This window comes from Stigmatopora nigra, chromosome 3, assembly GCF_051989575.1.
Source record: "Stigmatopora nigra isolate UIUO_SnigA chromosome 3, RoL_Snig_1.1, whole genome shotgun sequence".
In the NCBI taxonomy this organism is placed as follows: domain Eukaryota; kingdom Metazoa; phylum Chordata; class Actinopteri; order Syngnathiformes; family Syngnathidae; genus Stigmatopora; species Stigmatopora nigra.
Window position 1 is genome coordinate 12175166 of NC_135510.1, and position 16636 is coordinate 12191801.

The 16636-nt window shown below is 39.1% G+C and overlaps 2 protein-coding genes across 10 annotated transcripts in view; one reads left to right on the forward strand and one right to left on the reverse strand.

The window, feature by feature from the left end:
• cdh16 (cadherin 16, KSP-cadherin) overlaps positions 1-16636 on the forward strand; it is a 126166-nt gene that overhangs the window by 39149 nt on the left and 70381 nt on the right. The window lies entirely within an intron of this gene.
• LOC144193861 (ephrin type-A receptor 6-like) overlaps positions 1-16636 on the reverse strand; it is a 45088-nt gene that overhangs the window by 12318 nt on the left and 16134 nt on the right. For all 8 annotated transcript variants that reach the window (XM_077712467.1, XM_077712471.1, XM_077712469.1 and 5 more), the window contains 6 exons: positions 15887-16015; positions 15268-15417; positions 15024-15185; positions 14700-14928; positions 4323-4478; positions 2528-2869 (listed from right to left, as the gene is read on the reverse strand). In XM_077712467.1, the coding sequence (XP_077568593.1) occupies positions 2528-2869; positions 4323-4478; positions 14700-14928; positions 15024-15185; positions 15268-15417; positions 15887-16015 (1168 nt within the window). The remainder of the gene's footprint in view (positions 1-2527; positions 2870-4322; positions 4479-14699; positions 14929-15023; positions 15186-15267; positions 15418-15886; positions 16016-16636) is intronic.

Genomic DNA, 16636 nt, shown 5'->3' on the forward strand with positions numbered 1-16636 from the left:
GGGCACCCTAATGGGAACATCCCCTCGGGCCGCTTCTCCTCTCCAGAGATTATTTTGCATCCCAACTTCCTCCTGTCAGTCTACTGGCCTCAGGATGGTTTATGACACACATACCTGACATCTGCTTTCCATAATGTCAACCCAAAAGTAGAACATTACAGGGGGAATCATGGTAATTCATAAATATCTTCCTCAGTAAAGGGCACATTCTGGACAATTAGATTGTAGACAATTGTAACAATTTCTGAAATTATTATAATACAGCTATTTATTAATGACTACGTAGATTCATTAAATACCACACATTTTTGTTTACTTGGTTATAATCTTAATATCGGATTTGCTTTTGCCAGAAATGCCAATATCACATAAAAGGGCAAAACCGATTTCTCAATTGTGGTCATTACTGTAACGATGTGATGAAATCTATTCTGTTATTGTTACTAAAATATTTATGCTTAACCAAAGGGTTCTTCATTAGGGATGATGGTGGAGACCTTAAGGGAGTCTGCGAATCCTCCCAACAATTGTGCGAACATGCCACTAAATGACGACTTCAATTGTCCAAAACTCTAAATGTAGGTGTTAATTTTTGTATTAGTATATTTTTTACGTGTTTATTTTGTTTGGATAACAAATACAGTTTACGGGGCTGCCCGCGTGCCAAAAATTCACATTGAAATGGAAAAGGGCTTTCCTTTTTTTAGGTAGATATAAAGTTCTATAGAAATGTTTGTACTGCGATAATTTCATCTCATTATACAATCAAAATAGACCAAATCTTGTTCTGATTCTCAGTCACATTAAGTGAGGAAGGCATTCTAGTCAAGCTCTGCTTTTCCTCTTCTCCAATCAAAGGTAAAGCATGAGCACATCTACCCCATATACTGTAACAACTTTATAATTTATTCATCGACCGTCCATCTTTTCCACGGGTTATGCTGATCCATCAATTATTCAATCTATATTGGTCTCCACGGGATCGGGAGTTCAGATTTCCCGTGAACTTTGGGTTCCTAATTCAAGGCCAAGATAAAGCACTAGTGAGCATTGTATAGCAGAGATGACCTGCGATCAGCAGGGATCTGCAAATGAAGACAAAGATCAGTGCCACAATGGCTGAGCCAAGTACAAAAATGGGTTTCACCTTTTGACATCTTCAGAACAAAACAGAAACAGAGTCTGAAGTAACTGAAAGAAACACAAAGCTCTAGAGACTACATATGGCTCCAAAACAAATAACTACATATCTGCCAGCACTAATGCCAACATGAATATTCATTATTTTGATGTTGCGGTTACCCATAATGATGGCCCAATTCTGGAGCTACATTTTTATTAGCTCGTGAGGAATATTTTGTAAGAAGTTGAGCTCTGGTGTGCATTTCAGGCTTTTTCTTTTGTAACTAGAGCAAGTGTGGCACTAAACTGTCTAAAGCAGAAGATGTGAGTTAGGTTTGTAATTTTATAGTTGCCAGCTGCACCATTGTGTGTATGAACGGAACCAAATCTATTGACTGCCAATTAAAGAAGTTCCTCGCGTGGCCTTTGAATGTGGCACTCATATCTTGCCTTTTCATCAGACGTCTCTAACCAGCACGCAGTGAGGCATGACTGCCGCAATGTCATTGCACTTGGCCTAAGTGGCAAAAGATAAATTGGTACCTTCATTAAATTAATTAAATAAATAACCACTGGCTATTCTTTGTGAAAATCTTGAAATTATATCATATTTATAATTAGATACAACTATTTTAAATTTGATTTTTTTACTTATTTATATAGCTCTTTTATATACGATATGCTTAAAAGGTACAGAATTGAACAACCACCTGACTTTAGGCAAAAGGCTCGGCATACTGGTCAATGGTCTGTTACAGGGCATATTTAGAAAAAAACAACAATTTGCATTCAAGTCAGAGCACCAAAGCTGCCAACCTCCGTCGACCCAATTTCAGGAGTACCCTAATGACATGACTGTGATTCACGCGAAAATCAATATGAGCTGAAGACAAATCATTCGTCAGAACTTGTAACTCGGATGATTCAAAATGCATTCCTGTTGCCAAATTCTTCTGCTTTATAATGCAGTTGAATCAGTGAATTTCGAGGGATTTAAATTGGAAATTTAGTACTTTTCTGATATGTTTGTCCCTAAAAAAAGAGACATTTTGGGGGGGATTTCTGGAGTTTAGGGAGGTTGTCCAGAGACCCTAACTTTTCCTTGCATTTCAGGGCAAACTCCTGAAATTCCAGAGTAGTTGGCAACTCTGGAGCACATCCATTCCCAGGGAGGATTTCAAGTCTTCAACTCAACTCAAGATATGTTTGGAAATGTGGCTGCATTATATTGTCTGATATGATCCTCTGAATTATATACTACAAGCATTTGCAAACAAAATGGTAATAATGCATCAAATATATACTTCAATTACTGTTTACAATACAGAAACTTGAACTGAACCGGCAGAAAACAATCAAACAAACAAACTGAACATCTCTTAAGCAACTCAAAAGTGACACTTACCTGCTTGGTGTGTATTGACTGTGACATTTATCACAGCGCGGGCAGCCACACCCAGCTGAGATACACCATTCACAGCCTCTATGAGGAAGGTGTAGTTGGCAGGTGTTGCAAAATCTAGTATGGCCACAGAAATCCCAGTGAGACCCAACGACCGTGGGATGAATCTCAAGTCTGGCTCACAAGGCTCACACTGCATGCCACCAGTGTCGCTATCGCATCGCTGGCACAGGACATTGTAGGTGATGTCACTACGGCCACCTGTGTCACTTGGAGGCATCCACTGAAGGAAAAGAGCTGTGTCATTGATTAATGACACCAGGTTCCTTGGTGCTGAGGGAGATCCTGAGAGGAAAAAGAAAACAAGTAATTCCATAATGCACTCAATTCTGCATCACCAACTTGTGTCCAAGTACTATTCCGATAATTCTGCATAAAATTGCAGTACTGCTGGACACCTTGAACTGATTGCCGCCAATAGTTTTAGTGCCACAAATAAGGACAGCTGTGCAATTATCTGGATCTTTTGGTTCTTCTGCTGTGAATTTGAATAAATTTGTCACTAGTAGACGACCACTCCATTTAGACTGGGAGGGCTAACATCATTCGTTCATTCGTGACCAGCCCCCCATGTGTAAATGGAAAGGACATCTATCACCTTGAATGGCAGCAAAAGATTAAAAAAAACATTCACATTCATAACATCACTGAAGTCAGACTTTGAATCACTACATGATAAGTACATACACTTACAGGAGGCAAAAAAAAAAACTAGAGAGACATCGCCTTTCAAGAGTTGACTGTGTGACGAAATGAGCTGCAATGCAGGCTATTTGTTCACACTCAACCCAATTCTGAAATGCTATTTTTTTTAGTCAGAAAGGTGTTTACAGCACAGGCTTCATACTGTTGTGCAGAGGAGGTTTTTGTATCCAACTACTCCAACCCTTTCGTTGTATGGCTCATTCTCACTCTCAAAAATAAAAAACGTAGGCGTCCAGGCAATGGCACACTAAATTTAAACCAAGAAATATAGGTGTGAAACTTCTTCCTTGGCAATAAAGTCTAATGTTTGGCAAAGAGAATAAAACTAAAACAGCAAGTGTCTGCTTATGTGCCATATGTGGGTGTGTTGGTGGGCGGTTGTCAGAGGCTTTCAGTATTTTATTTATGCAGCGCAAAAATATATTATAATTAAATGATGCGATTATATAGGTGGACAACACGTTAACCCATGCAGAGGCTGTGATTAACCTGTACTGTATATTTAGTTTATGTTTGAAAAACAATAAAACTGGGATTATTGTTATGCAGAGTGCTGTTACAAAACAGACATTCATTCTATTGTATCTGCGACACCCTTTACAGTTTTTTTTGGGGTCAATTATTCATTCATTTGTATTCATTTTCTATAACCGCTTATCCTCACAAAGGTCGCAGTGGTTGCTGGAGCCTACCCCAACTAACCGCCGATGGAGGACACCTTGAATTGGTGGCCAGCCAATCACTGGGCACAAGGAGACATTGAACCATTCACTCTCACACTCATAGCTAGGGGCAATTTAGAGTGTTCAACCAGTCTACAATGAATGTTTTAGGGATGTGTGAGGAAACCGGAGTACACGGAGAGAACCCACGCAGGCCCTGGGAGAACATACAAACTTCACATATGTGGAACAACCTGGATTTGGACCCGGGACCTCAGATCTGTGAGGCCGATGTGCTAACCACTCAAGCTACTGGGTCTGGGGTTAATTAATTTCCCAAATTACCCTATAAAGGGTTGAATGTTACTTACTTGTACAAGCCATAGTTGAGGGATCTTTGTTAGCCCGATAGAAGCCTTTCTCACAGTGACACATGGTGGCAGCCTGGTCATGGCTGGAGCTATGTAGAGGACACTGGACACATTTCATATTGCCAGCATTTGCCTTGAAGAATCCAGGCTTACAAGCTGGAAAATGGTAGAAATCGACAAGGAAATTGGTTAAAACATTTTTTAAAAACTAATAGAAAACAGTTATATCAATAGTAGCATTGTCTGAATTATATGCTCATTGATTTAAAAAATATTATAATAGTAATCATTCACACAATTCAAGTCAACATTTCACAGTGAGAATTTAGTGGGCAGAAAATGCTGGGTTTTAACAAACAGTTCATGTTCATTATTGTGTGCTTGAAATCAGCCATTTTCGAGACGGTTTGGTAAGCCTCCACTCAGATGTTGACAGTTTGCTTCCTGCTTGGAAAGCATTTTATACAGCATAGCTAAATGCTTCACAACACACTGACTAGCCCATTCATGACGATTAATCTGCCTTCATTGAGATGCTCTCCACAAAAGACACCTAGGAAATGGTAAATAGGAAAAAACACTGCTCCAAAGCCACTGACTACCAGTCCCAGGACAGGATAAAAAATAGATGGATGGGTTGAGCATCCAGTGTAAAAGGAATTGTGCCAAATAAACCATGTAAGCGACTCGTGCTGGTGGCCCCTGATGGGACAAGATGAAAGTCAAAAGGAAAACATTGTGCTATACAGTGCTCACATTCATGCCAAATGTCACAAAATCTAAAAGCATCTCTTTGTTTTGGACAATAAAGGTGCTTAACATGAAATGCTCGAAATTGTACCTCAATGACAAAACGTCATACTAAAATACTTGTTGAATTTAATTTATTGATTTGATATGATGTTTGCCACGTAATTGTTGCAGTACATAAATAACATTTTATTACAATTAGGGTTATTAAAAAACACTTTTTAGATATTTTAATTAGAATATAGAGAGGTACAAAAAATGTCCACTGGCATGTAAACAAATTCAGTTAGAATACAGAATATGTGATGAAAACGTCAGTTTTTAAAAGATAGCATTTTTGTAGATGAAGCTGAGGCACTATTCATGACTTTGAAAAAATTTAATTGGTCTCAACTTTTCATAAACTCCTTTCTTCTCTTTCATGGTCTGGTAAAGTTAGCAGTAAACTAACTAAACTGACTTTGTTTTTGCTCAAGAAATCTAAAAGTTTTTGTTGACAACTTCTTTTAGACTGTTATAATGGAGTCTATAAAAGGCCTATGCTCTGCAGTCAGCCTAGACTTCCAATATCTGATGTAAAATTCATAGGAGTCCATCTGAATATTGCAAGGATATTTTACTCAGAGCCATAAATGTCCATCCCATGATGCTGTTGTTTTCTCCAAACTCAGTACGAACAAAGCCAGTCAGAAAAACTGACATGGCAACGAAGATTCTGAATTATTGTCAGACAAAACTATATTCTAAGCCATATTTATCAGTTCATTTATTGCCTTATTATTTCCTTAAAAACAGAAACAGTCCATAAATTATAGTTAAGACCCTTCAATTTGAAATGTGTTTGTGTCACAATTTGGGGTTTTCATGCACGTTAAAAGCTTATTAGCATACTAATAACTTGACATCAAGACCTCTTTCACCCAAAATATATCCACAAATTGGTCCGTCTTTCTGCTGAGGCATGTTTTCCAGCTACGCCATAGTTCAGTTCCCCCAAACCCATTACTACATTAGATTTGAGCCATTATCCTGACTTCCCCCCCCCCCCAATTGCCTCTAACCTCCTTTCCTATCACACCATTTTCACCACCACAATTTTCACCTTTTGAAATTTTCCTGGTATTTCCCTCCCTCCTCCTCTGTATTTTTTTTAACTGAAGAAGGAAAAACATTATGGATTGGTTCCCCCTCCCTGGCTTATCTTGGCAGACAAATAGACCACTAATAATGCAGTCGCAGTTAATTTAGAAAGAATGTGTCATAGGGTGTAAATGACAGTAGTTCACCCGTAGGTTACATAATAATATCGCTACCGGAAAAAACTGTAGTGAACAAATTCATGAATAATTATTTCTGCATTGGAGTGTTATCCAACAACAGTATAGTACATCCACCAACTGCTTCTTCTAAATAGCTTTTTTTCCATATCATAGCGCATTCGTGCGCATTATTATATCTCGGTAATACCCTACTTGTAAGTATTTATGTACTAATGTGCAATTAAATTTCACTAGAAATAGATTAAATTCAATACAGTGAGACTGTTTGATTGCTTGACGCCAGAAACCTGAAAGCCTCTTTTGGTTTCAGACTAAATGTACTTGTTTTGCTAATAACCTATTAAAGTAGAGATAATAAACAATCATCCATCTGATTTCTTACCACTTATCCTATTTAGTGCCGCAGGGAATTGGAGTAGCTGCTGACTTTGAACTAAACATTGACTGGTCACTAGGCAATCACAAGGCATAAAAGGAGAGTGACAATTGGCAACTGAACCCATAATGCGTGTTGCCACTACAGATCACTTGACCATCTGTAACACCTGTTGAGGCAGTTTGCGTTGCATTTAATAAAGGCCTAACCCAATCACGTGGGGGAAGGGGAGTACTTTACTGAATCCCATAGGTTGTACTTCTCTGCATAAAGTCTTCTTCTTTGTAAAATGAATAAATAGATGAAACCTCAAGACTCCTTTTTCTAACTTTCCAGACACAAAGTTAAGAAGTCTGTTTCACCTGAGATGAAATTTAAAGGATTTCACAAAACTCACCAAAGAAAAATCACATTTCAAAGGCAGTAGGCACACAAAGAACAGACAAATTTAATATGCAAGTCTACAAAAGTAAATGTACAAAGTGTGATTTCAAAACATCTGTGCTTACTCCTTATAAGAAAAGTTTTTTTGTAATTCCTCCTAATCAATGACCATTCAACCTCATATGCTTTATCATTAAGTTGTGCTATGCTGAGTTTGAGCCAAAGGCAAGATACATATTTATTTGCATTTGCAGCTGTTTCTTGGACTCTGCTCAAAGCTACGAAAACCACCTTCAGAAAGCAATTTCAATCCAATTTGTTCACTATCAGTTCTATAGCATTTCATAAGAAAGAGCATTCTTATTCATGAAAGCCACAATTTTCACAAAAAATATATATACTCGCAATGCAAACCAATACAGGACCCCTGAAAAAAAAAGCAAATTTGCTTTTGTGGTTAGAAAGTTTTTCCATTCATTCATTAATTTGCTGAATTGCTTATCCTCACAAGGGTCATGGAGGGTGCTGGAGCTTATCCCAGCCAATTAAGGCAGCTCGCGACAGACACCCTGAATTGGTTACCAACGGGTAAACATAGAAAGCATTTACGCTTGCGCTTATATCCAAGGGCAATGTAGAGTGCTCAAGCAGCCTAACATAAGTGTTTGCGGGATGTGGGATGAAATTGTAGTACCCGGAGAAAACCCAAAAGAGCCTGGGAGAACATGAAAATTTCACAAAGAAAAATCGGAATCCACCAGGGATTAAACCCTTATATAAAGGGCTGCCCACTACCAGAATTGTCAACAATAAGTCATGCCTTCTATACTCTCTTTGTGATGGTAAAACTCAATGTCTTATTGAAATGAATTTACTTCAACAGGGATGACTGCCAAAAATTAATGAATTTTACCAAAAAAATCATAACTTCTCCAGCACTGTCAACTGTCTACTTAACCTATTCTAATAGTCGTAAAAGTAACAGAGCTATGGGGTATTTTTCTCAGCTAAAAAAAAAAGCCTTGGAAATTAATTTTAACAACAATAACAATTAAAACAAAAATCTGTCTAAACATTTTAAAACATACTATAATTGTGGACGTGCAGTAATCATGGCTGTGATTTTAAAGAAGGGTAATGGATTTTCAATGCCAGTGCCAATCCCGTGACTAAACAACATCCCCTACAGGGGCTATCATGCACGTTTCCCTGAATGTAATGAAACACTAAGTAAGAGAGTTGTTTGGACGTCAGTAGGTGGAAGTTCTCGCTTGGCTATTCGACACAGATGGAGCAGAAAGTGTGTTTACCCTGGGATTCGAGCTTTGATATGCAGATGGAGAGTTCACAGAGAATGAGAGATGCAGCAGTCTGGGAGGACAGCGTTGGAGGCCAGTGTCAACGTAGTCCTTAATGGACAGTGACTTGAATACAACTAAAATATTGTATTGATTTCCTCGTCGCTCATTCCGCAATATTTACCCTGCGAGCGCTAGTAAATGATTTTGGTGCCCTATTGGTGAGACAAGTAAGGCAAACTGACCTCCGGCAAACAAAGAGAAAGCAACACCATAGGGTAATATGTGTCACCGTTTAAGCGGTGTAGGAAAGATAAAGCCATACATTTCTTTTGGACTGCATATATTGGTTGGAGATAAATATTGCAAAGTATGTGCAGGAGATGATGCTTCTACACAAACATGTCAGAGTTTTAATAATTACTGTGCAGAGTACCACAGAGTGGTTTTTCGGATAAATTATAAGAAGAGGCATGACAGAGACTAATTTCTTCTCTTAGAAATGAAACATGTTAGCTGATAGTCAGAGAACACAAGATTGAAAATAGTGGAGTCAAAATATTTGGATGTAAAAATGGGTAATAGCTTATCGCACTTGTGGCTCCCCCCCCCCCCCTTTTTCATTTCCTTCTATATTGGGATTCAAGTCATGTTCCAAAAGACATCTCTATTAGCTTCCCCTGTAGTTCAGGGTCTCTTTTGGAATATGATGATGTGATGAAAGGATGTGGAACAAATAGCATTAGTACTATGATGTTGCCTTATCTAGGTCATGATATAACCAGACTATATTTGCGCAATCCTCCAGTGGCTGATACTGAATGAAAGGAATAGAATAATCAGGGACTAGATGGAGATGTCAAAACAGTCTGCCGGCACACTATTGGGGTGGAGAGAGGGTTTGATATGAGCTGATACCTTTGTTTAAGCTGATGGGAGGGAGAGATGGACATGTTGGAGAGAAACTGTGCTCATATTTGGAAGCGCTGGGGTTTTCCCTATTCTCTCTCACTCACTCTCTCTCCCCCTCTCTGGCTCTCACTCGTTCCCCATGCTGCCTCTCAGACAGCTTTGATCACAGCTCCCTTTGAAGCAGTGTTCCAAAATGAAAACGAGGAGAAAGCAGAAGTCATCGCAAGTTCACGCCTAAACTTCCTGCAACTACTTGCAAAGTGCAGTGCTTTTTTTGCTGCAAAAGTTCACCAATCCCAATGACAATTATCAATGTGAACACTGATAACAAAACACACACACAGACAAATATCTCATCGATACTGTATAACAATTATGTGATGAGAATGAAAGGGAGAGGATGTATGGGCTCAAAATATCATTTAGCGCACACATGCACATAACTCACATTTGGAAAAAACTATCTTCTTACTGCTCACAATTGAACAAAACATTTTTGTCACAGGCATCCCAAAACACTAACCAAACACTCCCACTCTCTTGAAAAAATTCACACTCACCCAAAACACACTCAAGCTGAGCCAAAAGCTCTCACGCAACATACCTCTGATATATGACAAAAGCACTGATCACCACACAAAAAACAACTCCACGCGCACACAGCAAACATCTCAAATGAACAAAATAGAAGCCTTGTGATTAAAAAAAAAACTTTAAAAAATACATTCTTGTCAAACACTCAAAAAATAATAAAACTTTTTACTTACGGCCAAACCCAGAGAAACATTTGCAATAAATAAGTAAATCTTCCTCGAACCACAAAAAAACCCACCTATATTTATCCAAAACCCCTCTTAAGCCGACATTGAACAACTGGCCTGCGGCCTTCCCAAAAATTTTAATTGATTTATCTTTTGCTGCTGCTTCTAGCCATAATAAAACAAATGTTCTTGTTTCTTATAATAGCTGATTAAAAGTATGAAAATGAATGAACCAATTGTAGCCTCCCATTTTGATAATGTAAAAACTATTACTTTAGAAAAATAAATAAAAACAAAATTGAATGGAGAGCATTGATATGAGAAAGCAATGTTGGCTACACAAATATACATGAATCTATGAACTTCACGGGCTCCTATTCAGCCACTCATAAGCAGGTAGACAGTGCTACTGCTATGCAAGGTGACAGCATTGAGAGCAAATTCATGTTCAATGTTTTGCCCAACAACATTTGACAGTGGGCAGTCAGAACCAGGACCGAACCACTGGCCGTTTTGTGTTACCGGATGACCCTAGATTCTGTTTTGCCTGTGGCGCTTGACAGCGGTGGGCACTATGTTTATTTGTCAAGGAAACAGCACAGTCTTTCACAGTATTCTCTATAATGTTTGCTGTGGCCAAATAAGAAACATTTCATTATTTACAGAAATAAGGTCAGTAAAATTAAATGCTCTGGGGTTTTTTTGTGTCTGGCCGAAGCCAATTGCTGCCTTCACTTAAGAAAATTATGTACAATGTCTTTCATTTGGACCTCAGTTGTTATGGACTGGGCTACCATTAAACATTGGGAAATATGGTGAACATATATGAGAAAATGTAAAAAGCCTGATTTGATCCTTAGTGTCAATTCCCTTGATGCAACTTCCGGACTGACTGGTTTGACTGCAAAAAAGCGGATCCTCGACTTCTGTATGCTGGAGGTGAACGAGAAAGGAGCCATTCATCTTCAAATTAGGACTGTGGATCTAAAGTGGGGAGCCACATTAGATGCCAATCCTTTATTCAAAATAACACTCAGGTGCGGTTTCATGACAGTTTCAATGTAAACCAAAGGATTCCACTCGTTTGTCCTTTGAGATGTTGGACTACTATATAAGTGCTTTAAGACTGTGCCACACTGCATTAACAAAGGTTTGTGGGCCAACCTTTGTGATAATAAGTACGATGTAAATTGGTCGGAAAACGCAGCAGGAGCTTAAACTCATTGTTGAATGTTTGATGACATTGTTGAATCATTGATGACGGCCTGTTCCACTGACATGCTATTGCAACATGTCTATATCTACATATTTGGACTAAAATGGTCTACTTACATATAGTCTACACCTGCTGGGAAGAGATTTCCTTGGAGATAGACCCGGATTGAAGGAAACCATTTTAATTTTACATCAGCTCATTTAGAGATGCCTGGCATGCCCTTGCGATATTCCCTTTGATTAGTTCTATGATTCACTCTTCATTGCTCAGTCTGCTCATAACATATCTGTAAACCTCACGAGGACAAGATATAGCAAATTTAAATCTGAATTTCTGGTGTTATATCATGCTACTATAAAGTTTGTACTTGATTAAGGGTCATTGCAAATCACATAATTTAACACGAGCTACCTAATTTGATGAACATCTCCTACATGAATCCTTACTCCCATCATTGTAGTGGATGTCAAGATTCACTTCATTCTCTGGTGCAAAATACAATGTCACACTGCTGCAGCAGGAGGCACGCAAAAGGGAGGATAAATGTAGGGCACAATCTCCCATCTCATCAGTAATCACTTGTGACAGGCCTCCATGGTATTTAATAACACGTTAAAGTGTCAGAAATATGCATAGAACGTGAAAGATCCCAACATGAAACAGTCAAATGATGTGCAGAGAAGCGAACAAACAAGATAATAGAGCTTGTCCCACATACGAGCTGCACTAATGACCGCTAGCGCTTTGTAATAACTGCCGTTACTGGATTACCACTGGGTTTGCACATGAATTCCAACTGGGCCTGCTGGGAGTCTTTCTCCAGTCAGTAAAATAAATGACAGTGCGTGCACTTCAACTGTAACCATGCAGGGTGTCTTAATTTACCACATGCCTTCATTACTAGAGTAAGGATGAGCCTTATAAATGAAAAAGAGGGTTGGGGGACTTGGGAAAGGACAAAACGCAAGCTAAATTAGCAGTGGAACTAACAAATGAAGGCAATTAGCCAGGTAGCCCTCACTCTGTCTGGACTAATTGAGAAACCAGGCCAGCTACTATCCAGAGCAACCCAACAGCTGTGGTAAACTTTTCGTCCTACTCTTGGGGCACATTAAGTAATGCTGATACAACTAATTAGAGTTCCATATTCCAAAAAACCTCTTACAGAAACTTTGTTCTATTTATCAGTATTCTCTGGTCTCATGGTAATACTTCATGGATGCAGCTTCATCAACAGCTTGGCATTTATTGTAGTAAAAAAAATGGACATGTAAGCACCTTGATCTATTTCTCTCCCATTGGAACAACATAATTGAGTTGGGACACATTTTGATGGGAGCAAGTAGTGATTTTAAATGTCACAATTTGTACTCTTCTTGACGTACTGCCCATGTTTTGGATTCTTTAATTGTGGAAAACAATAAGAAAGGGCGAATTGTAGAATTGAGAGAGCATTAAGATGAAAGGACAAGGAAAAGAAGAGTAGAAGGAATAGTAAATGAAGAGAAAAACCAACCACAGCAAGGGAGCTAAAAATCAAGGAACTGAGAAAATGCTACAAGACAAGCAGTTTATGTACCTGCTGTGCCTTTTTTGGACTCACTTAACATTTTGACTGGATTTATTTAATGCCTAATTCAACATGTAATGTTTTCTCCCGTCCCCATTAATCAACTTAATCCCGCCCAACTATCTTGTGGTATGATGAGTATTAAGAGTATATTTTTCTCCATTTATTTGTGTAAAATAGCCAAAGAGTGTTGAAGGTTTTCATTTAAAACCGATTCTAAATTCCAATATGCATGCTCAGTCCGGACATGCTTGGTACTGTATGATTGTGATGTCCAATAAAACGAGAAAATCAGGAATGTACCTGATGCTCACAGTGTTGCTGAAAAGAAGTGGACAAATAAACTGCTGTGACAAGTGTTGCTTCCCCACTGGAACAACAAACAGTAACAAAGCCTGGCTGTGTTCACTGTTTGTAAAACATCATTCATAATCATAAAAAAAAAGACTGACACAGGTTTGCGACTATCCGTTAACATAGGGTCCTAAAACTCTTGCTTTTGTGTTTTGCAGTCATGTGGACACCAAAATTGCCTCTTACAGGTCAGGCTTGGTTTTACACCAAACATCTGAGAGGGGAAATGTGCGATGCGTGTCAGTGAAAATATAGTCTTGTTCATCTCAAATATACCATATGTGATCAGAGCCTGTGGGTGTCTTTAGTATTCTAAGATTTGGTTAGGATCTTTGTCTAACTCCCGACAGAGATTGATGCTTTCTCTGTCAGTCCCTTCTTTTTAAGATGATAGCTTCATGTCTGGTGGACTCAAGAAGCAAAAGGCATGTCTGGTCTCTTGTGTCTGTTGTTTGTTTTATCAAACAACGGTGACATACTTTACTTTTTGACAATGTATAAATCGGATGTGGAGAAATGAGGGTTCATAGTACAGAGGCATCAAATCCATATCCAGCAAATATCCAATTTATGTGTCCATGTGAAAAAAGCCCAGCCTTGAATTGAAAACATCAGAATTGGAACATTCATACTTTAAACAAAAAAAAAATCAGATATGTGAGATAAGGGCTTAAATTAACCTTCTATATGAACATAGCTTTTAGCTGAATTTCCTCCAAAATCTATAAAAGCATGAAATTTATCAGCTGGGCTCTTAACGCAACACATTTTTCTCGATGAGAAATACGGGTGGAGGAGAGCCCACCTGCCTTGACGAAACGCTTGCGAGTGAATACAAGAGAGACTCCCACGAAAAGCGGAAACTTATGTTGAGGATTTTAAAGATGCCGATACACTGTGAATAGGGAATTTTAACAGCAGGTGTTCTCAAGTCCCATGTCTTTACTTGGGGAGTCGTTTTTTTTCCTCTGCTCGTAGTATAGACTGACTTTGGTGCTGGCATTGTGGATTCGATTCCAACTCAGTGGCAGTGTGATTGTGAGTGTAAGGGGTTGTCTGTTTCATTGTGCCCTGGGATTGGTTGGGAACCAATTCAGGGTCTCCCCCACCAGCTGCCCTTGGCGGGGGGGGGGGACACTCTGAATCGGTGGCCAGCCAATCGCAGGGCACAAATAGACAAACAACTACACACACCCACACCCATACCTAGGGGCAATTTAGAGTGTCCAATCAGCCTATCATGCATGATTTTGGAATTAAGGAGGAAACCAGAGTACCTGGAGGAAACCCACGCAGGCCCGGGGACAACATGCAAACTCCACACAGGTGGACCGACCTGGATTTGAACACAGTATCCCAGAGCTGTGAGGCCGACCCACTAACCACTCGCCCCACCGGGCCGCACATTGTAATTTACATTCCAAATTTGCTTAGGAATGTGCCTCAATATTACTAAGAATATAAACTCATTCTTACTCTGGCAGAATCCATCCGTTTCCTCGTGGCCAACACTACATACGCAGTGACCCAGCGGCACCAACCAGTCTCCATCAGCACCACAGTAGAATTTTGGAGTGTCCTTTTCTTCTGCGTTTTCAACACAGGAACCCTTGACCTCCACCAGAGAGGAAGAGTCCATATGCGGCACAGTGTCGGGAAACACTGCCAGGTTCCGCAGAGTCGATGGGCAGCGTTTGAAGAATACCTAGTTGACATAAATAGATGAATAATTAGCCCATTTGGCCAGAAAATTCAGAACTAACAGTAGTATAGTGGCTCAGCTCAATACTGTATACTAACCTTTACAGATACAAGAGCAATGCAAGCTCCAACATCCTGGAAGGCCAAATAAAAACCCTTCTGTGTCAATGGCCCAACCTCTCTGACTTCAGTGTTCAAACGGAGAACACGATCGCCAAGATCTGTCTGAGTAAAACTCTCATCTGCCGCAATGGTATCAACCTTGAGTTGGTCATAAATATTTTAATACAACAGTAAGACATTTTCATATAAAAAGTGTTGGCACGAATTTGCGGAGAATTACCTTGGCATAGTCTGTTGGCCGAAAACGTGCCGTTGAAGAAAGAGGTTCATTGGTCTGTAGGTAGAAAAGGTTAAAAGTTTCCTTACAGGTGCCGGATACCCAAGGAATGGAGTTGCAGTCTCTCAGAGTGAAACGAAGTTCAACGTATACCTACATGGAAACGTAAATGCATTCATAATGGTCATAAAGTGTGGTATATTTTTAAGAAATATAATTGTAAAATGACAAGAACAAAATGATGATATTACATTTACGCAGCAACTCGTCATTTCATACATGTTTGTTATACAAGCTCAGCTCTACTTCTTATAGAACATTTCCTGTAGTATGAATGATTTATAATTTTGTTCATTGATGTATTTGTATAGGTTGCCAAAAGCTTGCATAATGTTTTACGATACATTACTTGGAAGGCTGCCTTCCCAACAAAGAGTTTTCAATGAATATGAATGAATATGAATTTTGAAGCGACAAAATCACAGTATGTGTATGAATGTATGTATGAGCGTTTGAAATGGAAAGATGATACACCGCTTCTCCGATTAGTTTGAGATAACCAATCTGAACTATACTTTCTGATAAAAGTACACATTTTATTGAGGTGTAAGGTATCCCAAACCCGCTGTGCGGCTTGTCGCTGTATCCATCCGGATCGAAGCCAGTTGTTTTGGTTCAGCTCCATTACGTGACAAACTTGGAAGGTGTGGATTGGTCTGTTTTGTTCATCCATCTCTGTGATTGCATCCCACTGAAAAAAAATTGAAGAGGGTGACGGGTATGGAGGTTATTACTATGCGGGGAACAACACCTTAGCTGGACCATTTTGGTCCGTGTTCAAAAGATAAATAGGTGAACCTTTTCTGGCATTTAATCAGTTTTTGCAAAAAAAAGTAAAGTCATCTCACCCTGCATATATAATAGTTAAGCATTTTTGTGAGGCCCTTCACCGACCAAAAAATGCTACATCGTGTATACTGCCATATATGAGCACAGTTTTCAATTGTTTCGTTTATCAATACCGATTAATGACCAAAAAACCCTACCTATGATAATATGCATATGATAATACTATAGGGATCAGACATTTAGAATCACTTTTCACACTGCGCACTCACAAGTGCAGCAATCCTCCAATGGCTTGCAGTAATAAATGAAGCGCTATTACATTCTCCTCAGAAACCAGTGATCACACAGATGCGTATGGTGGGCCCAGAAACAGAATATAACCTAATTTTAAAACATTTCATCTTATTTACTCATCTATTGGTCTCTAAGTGAGATAACACATGAAGATGACATTGTTAATAACTCATGGGGAAAAAAAATCTAATTCGTCAGCTGCACTCTTCAAGATTCTCCCAAGGGGATC